Source organism: Rattus norvegicus, chromosome 18, assembly GCF_021556685.1.
Source record: "Rattus norvegicus strain SHRSP/BbbUtx chromosome 18, alternate assembly SHRSP_T2T, whole genome shotgun sequence".
Lineage (NCBI taxonomy): Eukaryota > Metazoa > Chordata > Mammalia > Rodentia > Muridae > Rattus > Rattus norvegicus.
The window spans coordinates 54,489,167-54,512,414 of record NC_141551.1 but is presented as its reverse complement, the minus strand read 5'-3'; the positions used below and the strand labels follow the sequence as shown (position 1 = coordinate 54,512,414).

The 23,248-nt window shown below is 40.1% G+C and overlaps 1 protein-coding gene across 2 annotated transcripts in view; it reads right to left on the bottom strand.

Annotated features, from left to right (window-relative positions):
• The window catches only part of Adamts19 (ADAM metallopeptidase with thrombospondin type 1 motif, 19), a 184,616-nt gene that overhangs the window by 10,747 nt on the left and 150,621 nt on the right, over positions 1 to 23,248 (bottom strand). For both annotated transcript variants that reach the window (NM_001108433.3, XM_087593119.1), the window contains 3 exon segments: positions 8,899 to 9,051; positions 9,953 to 10,157; positions 16,159 to 16,294. In NM_001108433.3, coding sequence (NP_001101903.2) covers positions 8,899 to 9,051; positions 9,953 to 10,157; positions 16,159 to 16,294 — 494 coding nt within the window.

Here is a 23,248-nt window from a genome sequence, read left to right as displayed (position 1 = left end):
TTGTTTATACAGTTACAGTTTGAAGCAATGTGTGAGTTTTTCACATGGTGATAGAATAAGACTTCCAAATCCAACTTTACAAATAATGAGCTTCTAGAGGAAAAGGTATCGAGACTCTAAACTATTGCCTGAATATAATTTTTATTTCCCCTTCGGGATTGAGTTCAGCTGTACAATTGACAGTTGGGTTCTGCCTAGCTATGTCTCGTTTTCAGAACTTAGATTACTCAGCTATTTGGACCTAATGGGAGATCTGAGTATATAAAAATGTATGTATTTAGATTATATAATGAAATAGTTTACCATCAAGCTTATTGAAGCATTAATCTGTGAAAATTATAAGCAGTCTTTAGGGACCACAAAATTCTTCTAGTTGCAAATACTGTAAAATGCCACCATAAAGATTTTACCAGAGACGCACAATTGTAAAATTAAGTACAATGTGTATTCAATTTTAACAATGCTAGACTAAAAAGTCTAATGTAGGTTTAATTTATTTTTAAACTCCTTGAAAATAAAAAAATAATCAGTATATTTAAGTGTTAAAAATAATATTTCTCACAGTTGGCCTTTATAGAGATTACCCAAGATTCCTTACTTCTAGACAGTGCCAAAGATATATATTTTGGAGAGAATATGTTTTCTCTAGGCCAAACACTAAGAAAAGCTCTGTAATACTTTACTCATTTCCAGCTGGCTGTTAGAAGAAGTAGGACTTCCTAAATTAAGGGAAAATAGTCACTGGCAGGGCTTAAAATTTTTTCAACTACCAATATAATGGACAGTCTTCGAAAACATGATCTAATCTGTAGTGGTAAGCGCCAATCTGTTACAGGGTTTACGGCACTGATTCAGGGAATTTGTCTTTGGGAATAATGAGCTATTCGAAAGTGGTTTAACAAGAGTGAAGTAGCAGTCACAGCTAGAGTGGACCTTGGAGGGAAGCTGTGCTGTGGCTCCCATTGGAAATGATTAGGGCAGCATTCCTCCAGGGCTAGGTAGAGGCTCGCCAGCTCCCGCTCAGTGTTTTAATGAAGCGAATGTGAAACAGGCTTGCTGAAGTACAAGAGTTGGGCTCGGTTCTTAAGATGAGCTGCTTATTTAGGTCAGTGTTCTGCTGTCCTTTTGGACTAGTTTGTCAGCTTTAGTTAACACACGGGTGTTTGGAATCAATTCATTCCTAGATTTCAGACATTGGAGGGCGTTGTTTTCTTCGCTCCCTCCTCCCTCCCCTTCTTCTCCCCTTTAAAGGTCTAAGTATTCCTCTGTGTTTAATGAAATGCTTGCATGTGATTAAAGCAATCTAGGAAATTTATGTGACAAGATCAAACAGGTTGCTTATGAATGATTTAAGAGATCTTAACGCCTTGTGAACGGGGCTGTGAATCCACAACTGATGGCAAGTGCACATCGATCAATACAGTAATGGGAGGGTCGGGTTTCTACAGAGCCACCGACAAGTGTAAGTTTTCACCTATATTTGTCATCTTGCCAGCTCTCAGCCATGAAATCGGAGGGTCTTACAGAGGCTGAAGGAACACAGGATGTGGATCCAGACAGTTGTGACGTATCATCATGCTACCGAGAGCACGTTAGCAACCACAGTAATTGGACTTCATTTAAATACTTTCCAGATCTCATGCAACAGTTCAATCAAATGCTGACCAGATTCTTTTTGGTCATGTAGGATAGGGGAATGAACTATGTGAGTTTTGAAATTATCTTTACAGTGTCTTAATACGTAAAGCCTTGATTGCAACCAGCCCGGTATTAGCACATGGCAACTAACGTACTCGACTGTGACAGGAGTCTCACACTCACTAGGTCTCAGGTGAGAGCCACTCCCTCCCCTGTTGCCCTGTTGGGTTAGAGAGCTGCTGTCTAAACTAGTGGTGAGTATTCCATCTCGACCTGGCACAAGGATCTAGAGAAGTCTGTTATCCCCACATGAAACTTCAAGGAGGCTGGTGAGATGGCTCAGCAGGTAAGAGTCCTTGCACTGAAAGCATGGAGACCTGAGGATGAAGGACCAGCACGAAAAGCCTGCCATGGTTCTGCTCACTCGTAATGCCACCATTGGAGAGACACAACAGGTGGATCCTAAAAGCATGCTCATGTGTGTTTATCGTATGTACACAAACCACACAATCATAACACACCACACCACACACACACACACATACACACATAGACACACACACACATAATTATTTATTATGAAATGTTAATCAACCTCAGGGATGGTTCACCAAGGCGCAGACACTTTTAATTTGGTTTTAATGATGGGATTTCCTCTAGGGAGAAGAGAATTCCATTTAACTAGACCTTGAACATTGAGAACTTTAGGGCAAGTCATTCAGGATATGTCACACTGAACAGCACTCTTCCAATGTCCTTTCCAAAGATTTTATAAAGAGGAAGAAAAAGAGGAGACACTATATTTTCCTGTTTTTAATTGTCCATATACACAAGTGTTAAAGGACCAGGAAATTCCAAGAATAAAGAGTTGCTTTATTTTATTCAACATTAGTCCCTCTCATACATGTAATGTTGATGATGATGATGATGATGATGATGATGATGATGATGATGATAGGAATTAAAATAAAGTAACTCTTAAATGAATAACAATTTGTTCAAAAAATGAAGACATTCAGGCCTCTAGGATGTGGCGATTTGACTGATGTATCTGTTTAATCAACATTGGATTTTCTTTATTTCAATAGATTAAAGTCTATTTTCTCATTTTAGTTGATATTTAACATTTATACTTTCACATTTCACTAATGCATTTAACTGTATTATTTGTGATTGCTCCTTGTTATTTCTATAATTTTGAAATCCTTATAACAAGTTGTTCAGCTTCCATATTTTGAAGGGAAACACCCCTCTGAGTTGTGCAATGCCATGGATTCCGGAATCCCCAACATCTGATTTTACTTGGTATGAAGCATGTGGAGGTTTGAAGAGGAATGGCCCTCGTAGAATTTAATGTTTGGTCATTAGACAGTGGCGCTACCTAGTAGGGTTTAGGAGGTATGGCCTTGTTGGAGTAAGTATAGTCTTTTTGGAGGAAGTGTGTCACTGGGGATGGGATTTGGGGGTTCCAAATGCTCAAGGCTGCTGCGTGTGGATCCAGATATAGAACTTTCATCTACCCGTCCAGCTACCTGTCCAACACCATGACTGTCTCCATGCTACCACGCTTGCAGTGAGGATGGCTCAGAGGTTAAGAGCACTGCCTGCTCTTCCAGAGGTCCTGAGTTCAATTCTCAGCAACCACACGGTGGCTCACAACCATCTGTAATGGGATCTGATGCCCTATTCTGGCCTGCAGGCACACATGCAGGCAGAATGCTGCATACATAATAAATGCATCTTTTTAAAAAGGGTGATACTTTTAAAGTTATGCTATGTTTTACATTGTGATATCAACATGAAATTGTGGGGACAAACACGATAGGAAAGGTTATAATTTAATAGTTAGGTGTTTGTTTGCCAAATTGTTATGGGTTCAACTGTATTAATTTGGTTTTTCAAACTTGACAGAAGCTAGAGTCATCTGGGAGAGGGATGCCCAGTTGAATAACTGCCTCCATCAAACTGGCCTGTGGGCATCTATGAAACATTTTCTTGATTAATGATTGATATAAAAAGGTCCGTTCCACTCTAAACAACGTCACCCTTGAACAGATGGTCATGGCTTACAGAAGAAAACAAACTGAGCACACCATGGAGGACAAGTCAGTAAGTTGTGCTCCTCCATGATCTCTGATTCAGGTTTTGCTTCCAGGTTCCTACCTGGAGGTTGGGCCTTGGCTCCTCTCCATGGAGTATTATGTACCGTAAGGTGAAGTAAATCCTTTCTTACTCACGTTGCTTCTTGTTGTTGTTTTATCGCTGTGACAGAAAGTAAACTGACACATCACTGCTTATTTGATCTTGTACTTAGGTCTGGGCTGTTTTTAATTTAATAATTACTTAACCCAGTGTCTCTTTACAGTTACGACGGTTGATCTTACAAAGCACCAGATCTGGTACATTGCAATTGATTAAGTTTTGCATTCTATTTTTGAGCTCCTTTGTGATGTGACTAATTATCACGAACAAGAGTGAGCTGAACAAGAATAGCACCAATGAAGATACAAAACTGGACAGGGAAAATCCTAAGTGGTCTCAATCCTGCATGGAGAGCCATAGGCAAGTGAGTGGGAACAATAGAATCTCCCTGGTAAGAGTACAACTGGTTGTCCAGTGCCAAAGGGCCAGCCTTGGAAAGCGTACATACAAGAAGCATTGTGCAGCCTGAACAGAGCATACTTGGGAGTGTGTGTGTGTGTGTGTGTGTGTGTGAGTGTGTGTGTGTGTGTGTGTGTGTGTGTGTGTGTGTGTGTGTGAGCAGTGCAGGAATACATATACCACAGTGAATCTGGGGAGGTGAGAGGACAACTGGGAGTTATTTCTGTTTCACCATTTGGCCAGAGGGATTAAGTAAGTTCACCAGTCATGGTGGTTATAAACATCTTCCCTCACTGATCACTAAACTCGGCCTTTGAGTTCTTTTGAAAAATCATGCTAGGTAGTCAAAAAGTGTGATTTCTCTGTAGTCTGTAGTTCTAGGACAATAGATCAAGTGGATTATAATAACATTAGTTATATATGTATTGAAAATACTACTTCATGAGAAAGAATCCAGAAGTATAAAGACTTTTTACAATTACAAAATTAAAATACAAAACATCGACTATACTTTACTCTTTTAGTTATTGTTTCCAGAGAATAAACAAAAACTTAAAACACAATTTTGAGATTTATAACTACTACAAATTAGAAAATTATCGATGACATCAAATTAGGATGACATTCAATAAGTAGAATTATCACCTTCTTTGATGCTGCTTTACAACCAGAGAGTATTTCCACAGACTGGTGTGTTTTATCTGCCTTTTAGGAAGAATTACCTTAGCTTTTAGAATCTTTGACTATGTAATTTCTCTACTGTTCATTTCAAGATGATTATTCAATGGTCGTTTCTTTTCCAGGGATAAGTTAAAATGATTCATTATCCTCCAAGCTTTGTGTCTACTCAGAGATATTTTCAAGAAGATGCACAATTAACTCACTCAAAATGACTGACTATGTATCACTTAGGATTACATCATTTCAAAAAACTCACAATAGCATGTAGTCCAAATACTGACTTAAAATGTTATAATTTGATATGTGGCCCAAACTATTCATTTTTCATATTTTGGTAATTTTCCAATACCAAATAAGCTTGGATCTTAGCTTATATAATAAATCTAACGCTAGGACAAAAATAATTAATTTGGCTCAATGATATCAATCATTTGTTATTATTTCATGGAAGACAAAAATCCATTAAGTCTTCAGGAAAGGACAAAATTCTTTGCAACAGGTAAATAAAATGCTTTTGTCTGCTCTTTCGCTGGTCTCCATTAATGCAAACCAGAAGTCATACAAGTCGAAATAAAGGCAGAAAAGTCGTATTTGTGAAGAAAATACGGCATTTTTATTAAACACAAGGAATGATGATGTTTCTTCTCATTTCAGCTTAAGTGAGTGAATGCAGATTTATGTCACCACAAAGCCTGTGGTGCCTCTTCCCCTCCCCTAAGAAAGATCAGGCCACATCCATAATCAGAGGTTGTCAGAATGTGACACACAGCTGCGTCAAGGGTTAACCTAACCCACACTAGGGATACAACACCCTGTGCCTTAGTTTTAAAAGCTCTGAGGATCAGTGACATAATCAAGGACCAGGTCCATGGCAGTGCATCTACCTAGAAACCAGCCTTTCTGCCTTTCACGGGGATCTGTTTGCTTCTTTGTTTGTTTTGGTAGTAGGGTTTTAACCTAGGGCTGGCATAGGATAGGCAAGTGCTGTACCCCTAAACTACATCACTCCCCTTATACCTGGTCCCCCTTAATCTGAGAGCATTCATCCCATTGTTTTCACCAAATCATCCCAATTATCGATGTTAGAAATCACATAGTCTGATGTAAATGCCAGCAGCTAGTTTAAGGCATTAGCCACGTTCTACTTCTGCCTTTGATTGACAACAGTTTCCTTAATGACTCCTAGGCAGTGTGAGAGCCTCAGGACTTGTTTCATCTGTCCTACAAAGAAAGGAGTGTTTTCTGTGTAGCTAGACTTTATGGCGAGCAAATTCAATATTCCCGATCAAAGCCAAACCAAGTTTTAATATTAGGTCCATGTAGGTGTATTGATAATATAAAACACTGGGTAGGAGCTGAGTGAGGAAGACAGATTAAATGCTCTCAGGGGAGCACGGACATCCAGCCATAACCACATACATCTTGTTGCTATTTCTGCTGTAGAGGCACAGATGATAAGAGTAAGAGATCTGGGTTCTGTCTGTTCCTGAACACTTTAATCTCGGGAACGCAGTATCTAAAGCACTGTGCCTTTGCTCTGTAATTGTTTGGGATGTTTTTCATTTCAACATGAAAGCCGGATCTTAGAAGTAAAAAGGGAGTAAAAGCAGGAACATTCCCAAGAAGCCGCTGGCTTTCATTTGCACACATTTTGCTGTTTGAATTTGATGCTGAGAGCTCGAGAAGGAAAAAAAAGGGGTTGAAGGAAAAGAGAAACCATACTTTGATGTAAAGAAAGGCTGGGGAGGAGAGAGGGAGAAGAAGGTAGCGGGGTGTGTGTTTGTGTGTGTGTGTGTGTGTGTGTGTGTGTGTGTGTGTGTGTGTGATGAGATGGCGAGTGAGAGCAAGGCAAGAAAGGGCTGCCCAAGAGTCCTAGAACACTCATTGGAACCACCCTCTGAGCCCCACGAAGGCTATGTGTGGGTGTACAGCAACACAGCCCAGTTAGAAGGTATTCAATCTAAGTAGACTTGTGAATTTTATAAATTAAGTATGGTAAAATCAAAAAAGTCTTTCAAAGCTAGCATAAAAAATGAAATTAGTATTCTTTATACTATCCAAAGTTAATTTTTCTTTTATAAGATACAACACAGGGCCACAGTAGACACATGTTGCTAGTCAAAAGGAGCAGTGCTTGTCATGGTGACAGCTAATCCTGTCTCTACAAGGCTCCTCAGATGTGCTCTAAGTTCTGTGTCAGGTGTTACAGTCACACCAAGATCTGCTGCTTCTTAAAGTCTATATTTTTTTAATCACAAAAGCTGGAAAAATATAGTTCATTTTATATAACGATGTCTTAGTCATGTTTCTATTGTTACAATCAACACACACACACACACACACACACACACACACACACACACACACACACACACAAACAAAAAAGGCTAACATGCCAGAGTACTCTAACTTTAGCTCTCACCATCTCTACATTTTCATTTGACCGCTACCTTCAAAGACATTATTTCATCATATTAACTCCCATCTGCCTGTCTGTCCAATTCCCATTAAACAGTTGGGCCAATACACTTGTAAGCATCATGGCCCTGAGCTGTCAGCATCACAGCTGTCTCCTACAGCTCTTGAATTCCACCCAAATGTGCTTTTCGTCTACTTAGAATTGGGGAGAGAAAGCCTACCCATGACAGAAATTGATTATGGGTGATCTGGAATTCACTGATGCCTGAAAATCATTCACATTGAAATGTGAAATGGTTAAAAGCCTTCCGGGTCAGGTTCAGTATTTTTAAGTGCATCTGAGTCCTAAAGTGAAATCTGAGTGTTGATAACAGTGGAAAAAAAAACATTAAATTTCCTGAGAACTAAAATGCGATCGTAGCGTGCTAATTATTATTAAGGAAGAAAGACATAAACACACAGCTGTGCAAACACACACACACACACACACACACACACACACACACACACACACACCACATCCAAGTCTCCCACCCCTACATCAACACCCACTCTATACATCTATACACACAAGAAAAGACTTAAAATGTCCAGGATTTTTGTGTAGCAACATTGAGAAAGCTGGGACAATTCACAGTGCTTTATATACAGAAAGCAACCTTCCAGAATGTTCTTCTGCTCATTTTGAGGAAAGTTATCATGCTTCCTACTGTGCTACTGAAGATCTTTCTTCCCATCTATGAAACCCCGGCGAGGAGATTCTATTTCATGTAGGCCACAGAGCCGGATGCTCTGTGGTGAACAGGATGCCACAGGTGAATGTGGAATCATAACATTCAGGGATCTGGTACAACTTTTATCTTAAAACAGAGCTCACCGATGTTCCGTGAAGAGAATGCATTAAGTGCATTCCACAGCCTAATCATACATGAGCCTCCACACATGAAAACTTTTAGCAAATTTTACTGTTACCATGAAATAAAATTGCCCACTGCCCAGATGAATTCTGTCCACTTAAATTAACTCTAACAATTGTGAACCCAGTCCTTCTCTTGGCAAGCCAGGGTCCCCCTCTTTGATACCTTTTCTTTGAATGTTTCTCTGTCCCCCTAAACTCCCCAGTAACACCTGTGCTCCAACCCTGTTTACCAAACAAAGAAGGGAATTCTGGTGTTTCCATTTCTACTGTACACAACCCATAATACTGAAGGGAAAAAATTACCCCTTGTCCCCTTTTTGCTCTTCTGCTGGAAATTATGTGTAATTTGGTAGTGTAGTTTGGGTTTATGCATTTAGAGTATTTTATTGATCAGATAGCTATTATTGAAACGGATTCAGAGGAAGAACTCTAACCATAAATGTTAGCAATAAAATAATGATCAGTTTTTATAGGTTCATTTTTTCTTAATGACAGCAATTATGTTAGATACTTTATGTATTTTAGCTCAATCGTTACCATCGTTCCTTAGAAACCATGATCTGAGAGACGTGAACAGGACCAAAAGCTGGGCCTGGAACACTCTACCTCTTGATGTCCGCCTCTATGCAAACCATTCTCACCTTGGACCAGTCACCCACTCGCCACACGTAGCATTTTGAGTAATCCTCACAGTCCTCCACCTCCCTGGGTCTGGTGGAGAGGACACACTTTTTTCTTGGGTTAGTGCACCTCACGGTACGATGCCGCACGCCTTTGCCACACTTCACCGAGCACTGGAAGATAACATTGAAGGTTTGAGTAGCGTTGGTGCAGGCTATGGATTGAGGCATGGGCAATAATGGTTCCTGTCATTTCACTTATTATTAGAGGGACAACTGGTTATTGAACAGAACATGTCTATAATTTTGTATCATTCACACTGTGATGAAATTATGTCCATGGATAATCTTCTGCAGGTCTACATGGGGGTGGACTTTGTGCATGTATCATGTTAGTGTGTTTGTGGGGCTCCATTCACTTACACACCTAAACTGCTTTGGAGAAGTCACTGAACATATGCAGTAAGTGTCATATGTAATCATGTTAAGATGTGTTTAACAATAATGCGAGTTTATCACTGTGGATAAGCATGGGAAACACTTGCATACAGCATGCACTACAAGCTCTCAGGACTGTGTGCTATAGCGAGCTCACCCTGGTTCACGATGTAACTTTATCACTTCTGTAGAGGTTTTAAGTGAGTTAATACATATAAAACAGTAAATATTTAATTCATTGCATTTGTAAGAATGTGTCACTTTCTATAAACTTCAAAGATGAAGTAAAATCTCATCTCTTGTACATATTAAATGAATGCTAAATGTTAATTTTCTTTACCTTTAAAAGGTTCAGAGCTTTCCAAGGAGTCAAATTTACACTTTAATGTGTGCCTCACCAGCAGTACTCACGGTGTATTCATGAGAAAAGTCAAGTCTAAAATGTCTGTGGGATGATCTATGGGATATGTGGATATCTTTGCATTTTTATTTTTTTAATCAGCACTTTTCTTTTTTTGTATCAGCACAATTAATAGTTCAACATATCAACCGGCATGTGTAGTGATTTGAACGTGGCACAGGATGTTGTAGAAAGGTCAGAGAAGGAAAAGGGGGATGAATAGAGTATGTACCGTACCTCGGACCACACTCCGGCCTCCCACACCGTCATGCAGTCCTGACCCTCACAGCGCTGCATGGTAGCAGGCTTTGGCCCTATGCAGTCCCTCTCCCAGGCTCTAATTAGGGTTCCGTTTTCCAGTTGCCGGGTACAGGCCACTTGTCTACTCTGGACTCCTTTTCCACATGTTCGTGAACAGGTGGTCCATTCTGTCATCATCCACCTATAAGAAAAGCAAAGGTCATGGAAGATAAATTAGAAAATGTCTACTTGACACAAGGCCAACGCTCTAGGAGTTAGCTGAGAGTTAATTTACATTAACTTTAGATCGCAATTGGCTTGAACATACTATACTCTGTGCCTTGAATGGCCCATAATTCTTATCTCTTTCATCTTCTTAATGCTCAAAATCTTTATATGTTGCCATTCCTAATAAGCTACAAGCTCACCTGCCTGCTAACGCATTCTATACAGAATAATCGTGGATATAAAACATTTTGGAACTGTTTCTTTTTTTGCATTATAAATGTTCACGCAGCCCAGATGTATTAGGGACTACAGCTATTGTGGCCATTTACAGGAAGGCAAATTGAATCATGCAGAGACTCAGTATGTTAGGAGACATATCTCTCAGCTGGGGCTGAATTGCTTTAGGCTCACCACCGACCGACCAGCTCTGATATGAATACAGACATGGGGGTTTATTAACATGATCTCAGTTTAGCTGATTTTTTTGGAGTCTAATATTTTGTCTCTAGGTTTACTGATTTACTCTTGCTAGGCAAGACACACACACACACACACACACACACATATTTTAACAATGACTTGGAACATATCGCAACGGCATGAGCTTGACCATCTACTCAAATTTAATTCAGGACAGAATCTGGTCCTCTGTGAGGAAGTTTCTCTTGCCATTGTACTGGGTTTACCAGGATCCTTGCAATGGGGAAGAGCCACGTGCCTACGTGTTGGGATGGAGTGAGGAGAACTACCAAGGCGTTGACACTACATGAAGCTACCTGACAGTCTGTCTGATAGTTGAGACAGCTCCATAGGGACTATAAGAACAATATCGATGGCATGAATCTGTGAGATCAAAGGATGGTTCACATCCCAGGCATAATGGAGCAGACAGAGTCATTTTGACTGCATTACTCCGAAGGCCTGGAATTTAAAACACACAGATCCTTTACATGGCCATTTCAGGGCTGGCAAAATGACTCAGTGAGTTAGATTGTCCAAAACCAACTCTAACAGTAAGAGCCCAAGGTTGGACCCACACGATGGAAGGAAATAATCAACTTCGATTAAGTTTCTGTGACCTCCACAGGAGTTGCTTGGCATCCCCTCCTCCCCTCCCTCCAAACAACAAACAAACAAATGTATACAAATATCTTGTCTAACATTTGGGGTTAAGTAAAACCGTATGGAGTAAAGTCACCAGAAAGGGGGCTAGGGTACTATAAACACATATATTGATATATCGTTAAAGTAATTTATCTTTAAACTCTACATGCATCTTCATTGTCTGCTTGTTCCTAAAACAAACAGGGACTGAGTTTGCTTTCCAGGTTAAGATTTCACCTCAGGCTACTTCTCTGTCTGGATCCTGACTATGCTCCAGACAACTTCTTAGAACGCTCTTCCTCCCCACTCACAGGCTGGGGCATTCCCACAGCTCTGCCACCTGACTTTCGACAATCCACAAGATTGACTGACTAGAGTTTCCCTGACCTGAGGCTCCCTGGCTCCCCTAAAGAATGTACTCCTCTTTTTTTTTCTTTGTACATACATAAATTGCTCAATCGCACAGATCAAGACAAGTTCCTCTTAGAATGTTCTTTCTTCTCACTCATAGGCTGGGGCATTTCCACAACTCTGACACCTGACTTGTGGCAACTCAAGGGATTGCTTGGCCAGAGGTTTTCCTGGCTTCTTGATGGATGTACTCCTTCTCCTGCACATATGTAAATTGCCCAGTGGCACAAGATCATATCCCAGGTGTAGTTGTTTGCATTAATTAACTTTCCACTAATAGCTTTTCACTAACTATTTTTAAATGGAATTTAGGTTTCTATGTTCTACAGGAATAGTTAATCATTATATCAAAGTTAATCAAGATCAAATCTTTCTGATAATGACCCACATTTTGAAGCATTATATTTTCTTACAGTCCAGTGAGTGTCTGCACAGATGGTTTAATTTTATCAATTTTTGTGTTTTTATTTCTGAGAACAAAAGGAAAGAAAGCATGCTAGCACTTTTCTTCCACTGGAATCCCTTAGTTGATTTTTTTCCTAACGTGAATAATTGGCCATCAAATTTGGCTGGGTTTCTGCCTTTTATTTCTGGAAATATTCTGGAAATAATCACAACTTAAATTCTTTGTTTTGCGCCCTTTCCTTCAGACTTTAGAACCCAAAGATAACGCTGAGGAGAGTCCACGTGATTGGTGTTATGGAACCTCTGGGTTTTACAATAAACCTGATTATCACATGCTCAGTAGAAAGCTGGATAGTATCTTTTTTACTCATTGATAATTCTTCAAAAGAAAGACAAATTTTATAGACAAATTTTCTAACAGGATAAGCGCATGCTCTGCATTTGAGAGTTCATCTACCCAGGAATCACTTCATTTGTAAGGTATTATAGAGATATTTAGTTATTAAATATTTATTTAGTCATTTTAATTGTTTTCTTTATTGATATAATCACATCATTTCCCTCCCAGGCTCTCCCACATAGTCCTCCTTGCTCTTTCGAATTCAAAGCCTTTTATTTCATTAACTATTGTTACATACATATATGTATACACACATATAGGTCTAGATATTCCAATAAAGCCTACTCAGTATGAATACTCTTACTTGTAGGTATATTTTGTCTACTGTACATTTTGTATTTGGCACATAAGATGACACAGGCTATTTGGTGACATTTTTGCAGTAGACGTATGTGAAGGTTTATACTCTTGTCAGAGTAACAGGATGTAGAATCAGCATAGAAAAATATTCTGGGCATGCTTATGGGAGATTATTGAGATTAGATTAAATGAGATGAGAAAAAAACACATTATATGCTGGCAGCACCATGTCCAGAATGGAGATCTTGGACTTTCAGAAAAAGGAGAAAGCAAGCTGAGTACTAGTATCCGTCACTCTGCTACTTTACTGTGGATACAGTGTGACCAACCCTGTCAAGTTCTTGCTTTTCTGACTTCCCTATCCTGATGGACAGTACCTTCAAACCCTGCACCAAGTAAGACCACTGTGTCTTAACCTGCTTTCTTCACAATTACTTATTTTACATATGTGAGTGTGTGTGTGTACATACATACATACATACATACATACATACATACATACATGCTTTCCATATCACACTTCTACAGATGAGAGTCAATTTTCTCCTTCCACTGTGTGGGACTCAGGAAATGAACTCAGATGATCATGCTTGGTGGCAAACCTCTTCACCCATTAGGGTATCTCACGCCCCCCTGAAGATACTTGGGACATAAAGAGTGAAAGAAACCAGAATATTTTCTAGGGAGACATAAGAGAAGCGACGGTAAAAGGAGGAATGTGCTCTATGAGCAGGTCTTGGAAAGATACCCTGTGATGATTGCAGAGTGATTTATCTTGTGTGCCTGGCCCTTTAAAGGATCCTCAATTGCCTGTCAAGTGGCCCTATACGAATTCTTTGCTGCTAAAACTGCTTGACCCTATGATCTTCAGTGTAGGTTGCTTCTTGGATTTCTGGGAACAGGGTAGGAGATAGAAAAGCCAGCTGAGGCTGGGCAGAAGGGCTAGTAGTCTCAGAGGAGAAGGCAGTTGGTGCAGAAGATATGGTTAGGGGAGACTTGAGCCAGAGGCTGGCTGAGCAAGTAGGCTAGAATGGTTGTTATAGTTTAGAGCTGCTAGTGTTGGGAAAACTGGGAGAAGGAACTGTTTAAGTGGACTGTTGGGGAACTAAGGGAGGAACTGTTCGAAGAAATGTTGAAGAGGCTGGGCTGGAAACTGGAGGAAGCTGGCAGGGAGTTAAGAGAACTGGTTAGTGTTCTAAAAAAAAAAAAAACTAGCCATATAATAGACAATCCTCACTAATTGCCCATGTTAACTCCTTACTTTCCTCAATGATATGGCTTCCTGCTTGAAGACACTGCTTCCCTTTCTCATGGAAGGAAGATAATATTCCCTAACAAAAACCACTTCTACTCTGCTGCAAAATTTTCTCTTGAAATTGCTTTGTATAAATGATCCCTTTAGCAAGTTTTCATTTAGGCATCCTCCTCCAAGGTGGCTGACTGCCTCAATTGATAATCAAAAGCTGAGCAGCACAGGATTCAAAGAACACATGAGGAGGAAAGCAGAATGTTCTAGTCTATAACTGTAAGCTTGTTCAAGATCCCAGACGCATCAGGAAAAGCGACTGCATTCAAACAACAGTGTGTGTTAGGTAAAATAAATTGTGTTTAATGTTAGGAGTACATCATAAAATAAATTGTCATTTCACAGCTGGTATGGTGGTGCATGTCTTTAATTCTAGTACCTGGAAGGCAGAGATAGGGAGATCTCTGAGTTTGAGGCCAAGGTGTTCTACAGAGGAAGTTTGAGGACAGTCACACAGAGAAAACTTGTCCTGGAAAACCAAATACTACTACTACTGCCACTGCTGCTGCTGCTGCTGCTGCTACTACTACTACTACTACTACTACTACTACTACTACTACTACTACAACTACTACTACTACTACTACTACCAATAATAATAATAACAACAAAAACGATGGTGATGATTATCTTAACCATTATAGGGTGCAGACTAATTTAATACTTCCTCAGACTTTTTTCAAATCATATTATCCCTTTATTCTTTTAAAGTATATACCTATATAAAGGCTAGGTCTGTCAGTAGAGAAGGAGAAAATTAAGAATCAGACTTTAATAACTCATGAACATTGAATCCACAGCAAAATAAGGTTTGAAACCTCAACACCATAAAGGAAGAAAAGATTCCCTAAACAGTTTCAGGTCTGTTTTTTCAACATGGAATAAACTCACTACATAGGGCCTAACAATTTTGTTTTGCAACACAGTGGGAACAGGGAGACTTCTGCATACAGAGGGAGGAGAAATGAGTCCAGGAGTGAACATTTACCTAGATGACACTAATTTCCAAAGAGATTTAAGTACCAACATGAAATTAGTTTAACTAGCGGTTTTGTTTTCCCCAACCGCATAGCTTCCTCCCATGATTCCTTTTGTGGTTGGAAGTTATGGGGAAGATTAGCTATACAGGAAGATGAAGCCGTACATTCTTTGCATGTCTGAGTCTTAGGTTATGCAAGTTCTCCTGAATCCCATTTCCAAAGCTGTCATGAAAGGGGATCAATTCTCTGACTTTTGGAGAACTTTCAACTCAAGTCTAATGAACATGGTCTCAACAATTCTGAGCATCGGATAAAGCAAGCATTCTTCCACCACTGTAGAGGAAGCAATGCACCATCCTTCTCTTTATCAAACTACCTCTAAACATGGTAGGGCTTGAGACATTGGGCTGTCACACTTTAAATACATCAATCCTTTTCAAGACCAAGCATTTCAATTTTCAGGCCCCACTATGGAAGCCATGCCAAGGACCCATACAGCAAAATTATACCCGGGTCTGTACCTTTCTAGCTGCTTCCTAAGGCAGGGATCATCTTCCTGTAACTGTTACCACTGCTATTTTGTTCCCTGTTCGTGCGCCTTGACTGTCTTGTTGCCCAGTAATCACTGAAGAAACCATGAAGAACTCGGCAGTTTGTCTTCAGACCTTTGGGAGGAGGACTTAGTACCTGGTTGCCAGGCCCAGAAGGGACCCCATGTCTCTCATTGTCTTGCTGGGACTGGTTCTTCCCAGGCCTGGTACTTCCTCTTGTCTGAATTCTAGCATCTTATCTCAGAGAACACTGAAGCAAATAGCTAGATTAGCCACAATTAATTAAACAATGATACGTTCGCAGAGGTACTTAATACGTCATTTAATACGTAGCTCCTCTCTGTCCTCACACTCTTGAAGAAGTTACCCACAGATCTTACCCCTGCTCTCTCAGGTCTTGTTTACTTAAGTGTTCACACTTGGGGATGTGGTTCTTTCTAAAGGCTCTGAAGAAAAGGTGAACTAGCGTGCGCGAGGTCTAACCCAAAGCCATGCGATGGCGGCCAGAGTACGCTTACCTTGTTTGACAAGGCTGCTCATTGCACTTTCGAATCTGGGGCTCTGGCTTGGTCAGGTCCTTGCATTTCTTGTTGTCCACAAGGCTGATATTCTTGTTCATGATTTTTGTGCAGGACACTGTTGTCTTTCTCTCTCCTGCAAAGAGGCGGACATATACTGTGAAGTCATTTCGGGCTTTTGTGAAATGGGTAGTGTCATAAAATCGAGCTAATTTGGGGATATAACAATGAATATGAAACTATTTAAAAGTTACATAACAAAATGGACCTCTGGGATTAAGAATTTTTCCCTCAAAAGTAAACAGCAGTTGCTATGTTACAAGGAGATGTTGGTAGGGTAAGTTAACAAGATGTTGACTGAAGCTGGATCTTTTAACAGTGAGTGGTCAGATGTTCTGTGTATATAGAATATCCTGATACGATTCTCCATGATGAGAATTCCCCAAAGCACATAAACAAGTACATGGACGTCTACAGATTCCATTGCTATCATGTACATTAGCAGTGATCTACAGCAAGGGAGAGAAAGTGTTGCTTTTTTTGTTTAAAGTGTACCTTAAAGCTTTATTCGTAGTGCTTCCAACAAAAGCCCTAAGACTTCTAAACAACTGTCACTTTTCTTGGGTAAAAAACCGTGAGCTCATTACAATGAAAACTTTTAACAGTTAGACCATTTGTATTTTGTGTTCATTTTTCTTAGAGACACTGATTGATAATGTCAGTATCATTGTTAAAAGTCTAGTGTGTTCTAATTTCTTTTTCTCAGTATAGTTCTTATAAATAATATCTGTAGATGAGAATTGACAATATATTTATTGTTCGATTAATGTTATCAGCAACCAATGTTAAAGCCAGACGGTCATCTTGACAATATGTTGTCTGCATACAAAAGGACCAAGTTACTGGAATAATTTATGGCAAACTCAGGTCATCAATCATCATGTTGGTATTAGAAGTGAGGCTTGTAAAGAGCTTTATGAGACTAGAAAGGTGTTCTTATGATATTAAGTAAAATAGAAGATAAAATCACATTTTACTACTGAAGAAAATGCTGAAGAAAAATGGCAATCATTTTAGTGCAGGGTGTTTGCTCGGTTTGTCTGCTTTGGTTTGGTTAATGACATGTCTTGGAACCAACACAGAAGGGTAATTCCAAAGCTGAAAATCAAGACAATGATATCCCTAAAATGCTATTTTTCTGTTGAGCATATTCTAAAATATTTAAAAGCCACATGCGTCTGAATGCTGAGAGCCCCATTCCAGTCTGAAGCCGCAGGCTTGGTTCCCGATCCTTACAACCTGGAGTCAGACATACTGGGCAGCGGCTGCAAGCTGGGGTGTGGTAAAACGGTGGTGGGAGGACTAGAAGAACGTGCAGCACTCCTCCTCTTCTACTCCCTTTCCTCTCTTCTTCGACTCACTTTTCTCCCACTTTATCTTTTCAAAACACAAAGGCATGCTGATAACTCTTCCCTTTTTTCATAACTGTCATTCTATGTCCATTCAACAATTCTTTCTTCAGTCCCTCTACTAAGTAAAGCCAGAGGCGATGCTGGCAGTCCTGATTTCACACGGAACCTCCAGGCACTACAAATGGCATGGTTTTGATGCTTCTTCTGTACTTGTTGCTCAAAATTGGTCTTTCATATAAAACAGAACTTTGTAATGAAATGATTTGTTAAAATAATATAAGACACTCCTTCAAACATGATTAGGTGTTTTACCTAAAGCAAAGAAAACATCTAATTCACAGGTACATTTTAAGCTATTTGAAAAAGAAAGTCCTATAATTGGAGAGATGGTTCAGTGGTTAAGAACACTGGCTGTTCTTACAGATGGCCCAGCATTTGATTCCCAGCATCCACATAGCAGCTCCGAACCATCTGTAAGTCTAGTGTCAGAGGATCCAATGCCCTCCCCCGGCCTCCATGAGTACCAAGCCAGCATGTGGTGTACAGAGAGATATGTAGGCAGAATACCCACACATATAAAATGAAAACAAACATATCAAAAAATTTTAGAATTAAGAGGACTAGTATCAAGGCCGTTAAAATACTTTTATTTAGTTTTCAGAGGTCTATCCACAAGTAATGTATTTACATCATTTCTACCCCTTTCCCCTGCAAACTTCTCCCATGTTCTTTCTCACTTCTTCTCAAATCCATTGTTACATACATACATGTGTGTATTGGTATGTATCGCACACATACACACACACATGCAAACACACACACATGCAAACACACACACACACACACACACACTCACACACACGTTGTCATTACACAAGTCTTGGCTAAGCAACAATATTGTTGAGAATTTCAAGGATGCAGCTTCTGTACTGGAAGACATGATCTCACAGTTGGCGTTGTGGTTCTCCAACTCTTAACAATTCTTTCCACCTTTTCCAGGATGTTTCTCTGAGCCTTAGGTGTGGAATTCTATCATAGACATTTCAACTAAGGTTGAACATCCCACAGTGATTTTCTGCATTAGTTACTTTTCTGCTGTACTAAAATATTCTAGACCAAAACAACTTTTGGTGAAGGTGTTTATTCTGGCCTGCAGCTCCAGAAGGATAACAGTACTTTACGGCGGGGAGGTAGAGAAACAACAGCGAGCACAGGACCGCGGCTGGAACTAAGCCATCACATCTTCCACCACGAATAGGAAGCAGAGTGTGAACTAAACTCTCAAAGTCCACTCCTAGTTACACACTTCCTCCAACAAGGCTCCATCTCCTAAAGGTTCCATAATAGCCCTGGATGGTGCCACTATTTGGAAACCCAATGTACCAATACCGGAGTCTGTGACGGTCACATCTCATTCAAACCTGAGCGCCTACTCTCTGTATTTTGACCAGTACATCTCTAATCCTCCTTCTCTTCAAATGACTTCTTTTTCACTTGTCTCTAATTATGAGGGCTACACTTGTCCAGGATTATATGGACAAATATTTAGAAGGCAGTTAGAAGTTATATTGGCTTAGGAAACTGGCAACAATATGTTCTCTAAGATCTGTGACTTCTCCAGGCAGGGAGAACTGGCTATGGACACAGTACCACCAATGAATTCCTTCCCGTTGAGAAGGGCCTTGTTCAGTGAGTCAGCTGTTGGCTGTCCCTAAGATATAAGTGCCAGGTTGCCCCACTGGGGGAACCTTGGTATGCTAGCCATTGCTATGATTCGGAAGCTTTAAAATCAGGTAAAACTATCAACTGCCTTTTCCCCTTGGCAGTTGCATAGCACCTTCCGATATTATAAGAGCCAGTCCCCAGGAAGAGGCTTCCAGGTCAATTACAACTTCATTCCTCAAAGCCTTGTCCAAAATGTATGGCGTCTTCAGCAGTAGGAGTTTGCCTTCAAGTTTTGGGAAGCAACCAAGGGCAATATTAATAGTATATAGTGCCTGTGGGGAGGGGATCTCCTGGCTGAACAACCTAAAGCAAGGTTCCTTACGCTTGGCATTTAGATTGTCAAGTGTGTGTGTGTGTGTGTGTGTGTGTGTGTGTGTGTGTGTAGAATGTGTACACGCACAAAAATATTTTGTATATCTCTAAGCAAGCCTACAACGTAGTATTTTCTTATTCCTTTTTAAACATCCTTACTGACACTCATCTATCTTCCTTCCTCTCCCTCTGCAGTACCTCCCTCCTTTCCTCACAGCCAAGGTCCCTTTCCTGTTTTCTCTCCCTACACAGTACCAGTAACTTAGTTCTTATAAAGCACAGGAAGAAAGCTTTTATCAGTGAGTGTGCACCATCCATATGTCTTTGTCTTTCTTTCCTTTCCTGCACACACACACAAACACACACACACACACGCGCGCACACACACACACACACACACACACAGGGTTATATTCCAAATTGTTGGAAAGGTATGTTAGCATTATTTTTAGGTAGTATTCAGCTTATAGAATTCCTTAAGAATGTCTCTTTTTTTCTTTTTGTATTTTGTAATAACTGATATTTATAAACTTGATTAATAAACTTGACAATAATAAAATTAATATTCATGATGAACTAAATTTAGCTTGAGTTATAATTATAATGTTAAAACACAGTTTAAGATAATTGTAATAAGAATTTAACGGGGCAGCACAACACATTTTTATTTCTTTTCTCCACTTATTACTGTGTGTTTAATTCTACGCAACACATTTAGGAAAGGAACCATCGAACACTGGGATGTGACACTGACCAGTGATGCTACCTGCTCTCCCTTAGGAGACTGCAAAGAAGCTACTATTTCTCTTTGTTCTGTAGAAGGTAAGTGCCGCGAACCTGTTTTTAATGTTCCGTGCTTTGAGCCCAGGCTCGTTTAATTCATGAATATGCTGAAAAGTGACAAAGTTCTTTCTGGCAGTAAAGCCAAGAAGGCAAAGTTAGAAGTGATATCAGTCTTGAAATCATGTCCATACACTTTGCGAGATTATTATCTGAACAGTGGAACTCCATCCAGAGAAGATTTATACACACACACACACACACACACACACACACAGAGAGAGAGAGAGAGAGAGAGAGAGAGAGAGAGAGAGAGAGAGAGAGAGACCAGACCCTGTAAGACTGTAGTGCTGACATTTTATAAAACCAGCCGGAGAAGATAAAAATAAGGATGGCTAAGGTCTTATCTAACTTTGTATATTCAAATATCTTTCTGAATCCAAAGTGATCCTGAATGGCCAATGAAGAACACTACCTCATTCCAGGAAGGCTTATATGAAAACACGGAGCTACTCTTCGAAGCAATATGAGGAAGAGAAAACTTTCAACTTAAACGTTCCAGACTCTAATCCTAGTCACCCCTACACAGACCTGTGACACTGAAATATCACTATTCTCTATGCACTAGAGCTTCTCACACTAGAAAATTTACTCACTTTGAAGAATACTTCCTAATCCTGCTGACTCAGAAACTTGAAGACTCCATAGTGAATCTGTTGCTTGATATTCAGAAACTGACGAATTTTTTCCTAAGACTTACAGAAATAACCACTAAACTTAAACAATTTGCTTTTCAAACAGAATAATTACACATTGTATTCAACTAATTTTGATGTAGCTTCCAACAGAACACAACTGCAGAGAAAAGGGAAATGGATATTCTGTGTGGGCAAGTCCTTTGTTGTCTAGATTTTTAAGTGTAAAAAGGATTTAATGTCTGTTTTCTCAGTGATGAGGTAGATTATCAGTTCCTTTATTATATTAAATAGGGAACATATATGATTACATATATGTGGAATACATATATGGTTGAAGAGTTATATTAATGAGAATTTGCAACTGCACACTTTAATTTGGGATGTTTGCTTCTATTGGTCTTCTCTCCCCTCCCTGCCCCACCTCTCTTTCTCTCTTTGTGTCTGATGAGTGGAAGGAGAATCCCTTAATGTAGATGGCCATATGAAGTGACAAGCAGAGGAACAGAGACTTGGGCAGGTATTAGATGCAGGGATAGGAGAATGTGGAACCTAGAGGCGTGGTGATATTAGGATCGGGCGAGAAAGAGAATTTCCATGATGATGATGAGACATTCCAACTTAGGCAGTGATTTGAAACATACTGGTTAGAGTTCTCCCTGACACAACTGTATTATGTCTGTACCCTTGGATGCTCCATAAGCCTCTATGCTCCTTTCAGGCACTTTTCCTGTCCTTGTTTTCTGTGTTGCATTCACTGACATAAACATTTTCTTGTTCATAAGCAGTGTTTTTTGGATCTAGAGGGTGTGGGCTTTAGAAATCTCAACAAGACCCTGTTCAATTTTCTTTAGCTGCATCTCTGGCTTTGAGGCATCATAGCTCCACCCTTCCTACAGTCAGGCGACAGCCTCTGGGGTCCTCTTTTTCTTTGCTTGTGGATGTTGGCTCCTGGCTTTATTGTTGTTTTGTCTTTGACACTGCTCCTACAAAACTTTTCCAATTATAATTTCTGGATGATTTTCCCAGTCCTGTATTCTCAGTTCCTGATCTTCTTTTCTTCAGATCAAGACGGTCACAGTACCTCCCTCTGTCATCCCACTAACCATTCTGGGTCACTTCCCTAATCTCTGTTCTATATTCTATCATCTCCTGTTACCATTCTGTTAGTGTATGGAAATTGACAGTTTCTAATATGCAGATTGGCCCTAAAACCCTTAACCCTAGCTCTCCTCAATGTCCTCAAGTCCTTACAGCATAATTTACCTCTTTATACAACCAGTTTGAACTCAACACATGCAGTGTCTGCTGTCATCTACCAATTCCTTATTTTATCAGATTCCCCTGGATATTCTCAATTTTGCTCTGTAAGAGTATTGGCAAACTATATACAGCTGACAGGTGCTACGCCGTCGTAGGGATTGAAGTCATGATAAATTCATGACTTTGGAATTCAACTGGACCATTAGTGCTACCACAGAGCAAAATACCTGTTCCCATTCAGAGACAGGTGAACGGAGCAGCCTCTCCCCGGGGAATTGCCCAGATGTTCACCATCACCTTAATCTAATAAACCTAATAAGATCACTCGGTGTCCAGGATACATTAACTTCCTATTATAAATCCCATGCTAATGTTCCAGTGAACAGGCAACGCCACAGTGGCTCGGGCATTTGAGTCCCTGATACTATGGAAGCTGATCGCTCTCCTATCCATTGGTGAGCAAAAGTCCTAGCACTCAACTCTCCTTGTGCCAGCAAAGGTCTTCTGAAAACACTCTGCTAAATGTGAAACCCAGCTTGGCCTGTTTGAATCACTTTCTACTGACCTTTTTTATTATTTATTTTTTATTGGATATTTTGTGTATTTACATTTCAAATATTATCCTTTTCCCCCTCCCCCTGTTTCTGTGAGGATGCTCCCACTCCCACCCACCCGCTTCCACCTCAACACCCTGGCATTTCCCCACACTGGGGAAATAAGCCTTCACAGGACTAAGGGCCTCTCCTCCCATTGATGTCTGACAAGGCCTTTCTCTGCTGCATATGACGCTGGAGTCATGGGTCCCTCCATGTGTACTCTTTGGTTGGTCGTTTAGTCCCCAGGTGTTCTGGGGGAGTCTGATATTGTTTAAAGCGTTTTGAGCCAAATACAGCGTTTAAATTA